The sequence below is a fragment of the Fonticula alba genome, assembly GCF_000388065.1.
Source record: "Fonticula alba strain ATCC 38817 unplaced genomic scaffold supercont2.4, whole genome shotgun sequence".
NCBI classification, from domain to species: domain Eukaryota; order Rotosphaerida; family Fonticulaceae; genus Fonticula; species Fonticula alba.
Window position 1 is genome coordinate 2,156,184 of NW_009242974.1, and position 3,179 is coordinate 2,159,362.

The 3,179-nt window shown below is 62.2% G+C and overlaps 1 protein-coding gene across 1 annotated transcript; it reads left to right on the plus strand.

The window, feature by feature from the left end:
* Positions 1-536: 536 nt before the first annotated feature.
* On the plus strand, positions 537-3,154 carry H696_03011 (CMGC/CDK protein kinase). Its single transcript, XM_009496897.1, has 7 exons — positions 537-627; positions 938-953; positions 1,101-1,535; positions 1,897-2,061; positions 2,264-2,466; positions 2,625-2,766; positions 2,874-3,154. Exons 3-7 carry the CDS (start codon positions 1,116-1,118, stop codon positions 3,033-3,035), a joined length of 1,092 nt encoding a protein of 363 aa, XP_009495172.1. The 5' UTR covers positions 537-627; positions 938-953; positions 1,101-1,115; the 3' UTR covers positions 3,036-3,154.
* The last annotated feature ends 25 nt before the right edge of the window (positions 3,155-3,179 follow it).

Here is a 3,179-nt window from a genome sequence, read left to right on the forward strand (position 1 = left end):
GCAACTGATCACCATCCTCCCCCCTTCCACCCTGTCCCCCCCCCCCCCCCCCCCCCCCCCGCCCCTCGGCCTGCCGTCGGAGGTATTCAGTGGGGCGAGAATTAATCCAGTCGTAGTTTCGCGCCCCTCCCCGGGGGGACAACGGGTGAGGAGGGGTAGATCAACTGGCATTGGCCGTTTCAAACAGCCCAAAGTTGGAGACCGCCTCACTCAGCCCAGAGACCTGGGGATGGGCTGGGCCAGAGGAGGGGGCCTTCTTGCATGACAGTCCCTCCAACGCGCCCTCTCCATCTTTTACTCGCCCGGTGCCGCTTCCAGAGCCTTGACTGGGGGGCTAGAGATGACTCCGCGGCAGGTCTTTCCGTGCGATCCCTGTGCCAGGCACCAGGCGCTGTGGTGGGTGATGCTACCCCCCTCTTCCCCGACACCAACCCGCAAGCCTTTTCCCCCTGCCCGTGCTCCTTCAGCCTCACCTATTTACCCGGCCTGCCCGCCCCCCGCGGCCTGCCCCCGAGAGAGAGCATCCTGCCTCTGATCGACGACCACGCACCCCCCCCCCCTCCTCCACATTCGCCTGTGTTGTGCCAGCCTTCCTTACCACCGCCTCCTGTGCCCCCCTCTGTCATCGTGCGTGTCGCTCTTGTCCTTAGATCTTCAGCCTTTCTCCTTGCTCGCCGACTCTCCTGTGCTCTCCTGTGCTCTCCTACTCCTCCCTACTCCTCCCTGTGCCTGCCTGCTCCTCCCTGCTCCCCCTCGCCTCTCTCTCTCTCTCTCTCGTCAGAGACAGCCATAACCACACCGACCCTCATGGTCAGATGTGTATATGGGTCTGTGCAGCGCATATGGGAGACATTGTTCCCCGGCCAGTTCAATATGCTCGCCTCTAACCCGAAAGCACCGCCCGATGCCACCCCTCTATCTGTCTCTCCTCCCTCAGCAAAGGGGAAATCTAGGTATACACTGTCTCGGCTCTCCTCCTTCTCGGTTCTACCCCGGCCCGGCCCCTTCCCACTAACGCTTCAGATGTTGTCGCTTGCACCGGCCCATGCTCCCTCCTGTCCCGCCACCCCTTGCGCCCTTTTCGCAAACCACCCTTGAAGGCCTCTGTCTGCACCATGTCCCAACGTTACATTAAACACCAGAAGATCGGTGAGGGCACATACGCTGCGGTCTTCCGCGCGACCCGCGCCCCACCCACCTATCGGGAGCGTGTCAACCCGGACGGCTCGCGCGCCAAGCCCGATGTCCAGATGGCCGGGACCGGAGACGACAAGGCCGGCGAGGAGAACATCGAGCAGCAATTTGCCTTGAAGGAGATCACTCTCGATCAGGAAGAGGGCGCTCCGTCAACAGCCGTGCGCGAGGTGGCCCTTATGCGGCATCTGGCCGGCTGGCCACACATCGTGCGCCTGTATGAAGTTGTCCACTCGGACACCCACCTTCAGCTGGTTTTCGAGCACCTAGACTGCGACTTGAAGCGCTTCATGGTCAACATGAATGGTCCTTTGCCGCACGGGCTCATCCGCCGGTTCATGGTGCGTCCCGCCCCCCCCCCCCCCCCTTTCGCACCTTTTCCTTTGCAAAAAAGGAGAGCAGGATGGAGGGAGAGCCAATGGCATGGATTCTCTCTCTCTCTCTCTCTCTCTCTCTCTCTCTCTCTCTCGCTCGCTCGCTCGTCCTGCCACCCCATCACCACAAACACACGTTCTGCCCTAAGCCTGCGTCCTGCCATCTCCTCGACAGGGCACCAGGAGCATTCGACTGACGAGCCTATGTGTCTACCATTTGTCACCCCTCTCCGATGTGCAATCTGTGTCCCTCGCCCCCCCCCCCCCCCCCCCCCCCCCCTCCCCCTCCCCCCCGCCTCGCGTCATCTCTGCCTGTGTGTCTCCTTAGCGGCACCTCCTTCGTGGTCTGGCCACTTGCCATGCACACCGCGTCCTGCATCGGGATTTGAAGCCACAGAACTTGCTGATCGACATCAACACATATACTCTCAAAATCGCGGATTTCGGCCTGGCGCGGTCTATTGGCATCCCTGTGCACACCTTTTCCCACGAGGTGCGTATTCCTGTGCCTCGAGCCGGCACATGCACCAAGGCACCATGGAGCCCGTGGCTTCCTCTCGATACCCCTCCCCCCATCTCTCCCCTCCCTCTCCTTTCCCCCTCCTCTCTCCCCTCGATGCAACAGCCCTGTCACTCACGGCCCGCCCCTTGGCGAAATCCCCGCTTGTCGCCATGTCCTTCGGGAATCGCTACAGGTCGTCACCTTGTGGTATAGAGCCCCGGATGTCCTGCTCGGATGCCGGAATTACAGCCGTGAAATCGACATCTGGGCGGCAGGCTGCGTCTTTGCCGAGATGGTCAACAACGGGCGCGCTGCCTTCCCGGGGAAGTGCAACAAGTCTCAGATTGAGCTGATCTTCCGGACCCTCGGGGCGCCGGACATGAACCAATGGCCGGGGTACGTGGCCCGCGGCACCCCCCGTGACTCATCAGCCTCCCCCCCCCCCCCGTAACAGCAAAGCAAGGGACACCGCGCCCAGACGCTCCGAGGCTGACACTACCCACCCACTCCCACTCTTCTGCCTCCGTTTGCTGCTTGCTGTTCACACGTGCCAGGATCACCAACCTTTCCGGATGGAATGAGGATCTGAATGCCAAGCTCGGCGGGATGCTCAGTCCTGTCCCCTGTGGGACGCCGCAGTTCGTTGAGCGGCTGAAGCTCATTGCCCCGCGGCTTTGCAAGCCGGGGTTGGATGTGGTGCGTGCCCCCACTGTGTCGCGTGCGCCCTTCGGGGCATGTCGGGGTGTTTGTCGGGTCTGGAGGACCGTGCCTGTGTTCTGACACTCGCGCGCTCGCCTCCTTAGCTTAAGGAAATGCTTCGCTACGACCCGGAGACGCGTATCTCTGCCCGCGAGGCTCTCGAGAGGAGTTACTTCCACCAGGATTACCAGCTCCAGGGGTCGGCGCAGTATGATGCCGATGGGGATCACAAGCGGTCCTTCGACGGCTCACAGTTCCCGCTTTGATTTTGCGATCTCCTCCCTCCTTCTCTTCGCTGGCCGGTCCCTCGCTCTCTCTCCCCACTATATCCCCACTATATCCCCCCCCCCCTCTTTCCCTCCTCGTTGTTGTCCTCCCCCCCCTCCTATTGCACCGCGCACAGGCCAGAC

What these genes read in the sequence shown, in the direction of transcription:
- H696_03011 (XM_009496897.1), top strand. Translation starts at nt 1,116, where the DNA reads ATGTCCCAACGTTACATTAAACACCAGAAGATCGGTGAGGGCACATAC. An exon ending in TGCACACCTTTTCCCACGAG is followed by an intron (nt 2,062 to 2,263) that starts GTGCGTATTCCT and finishes GAATCGCTACAG; the next exon opens with GTCGTCACCTTGTGGTATAG. An exon ending in GACATGAACCAATGGCCGGG is followed by an intron (nt 2,467 to 2,624) that starts GTACGTGGCCCG and finishes CACACGTGCCAG; the next exon opens with GATCACCAACCTTTCCGGAT.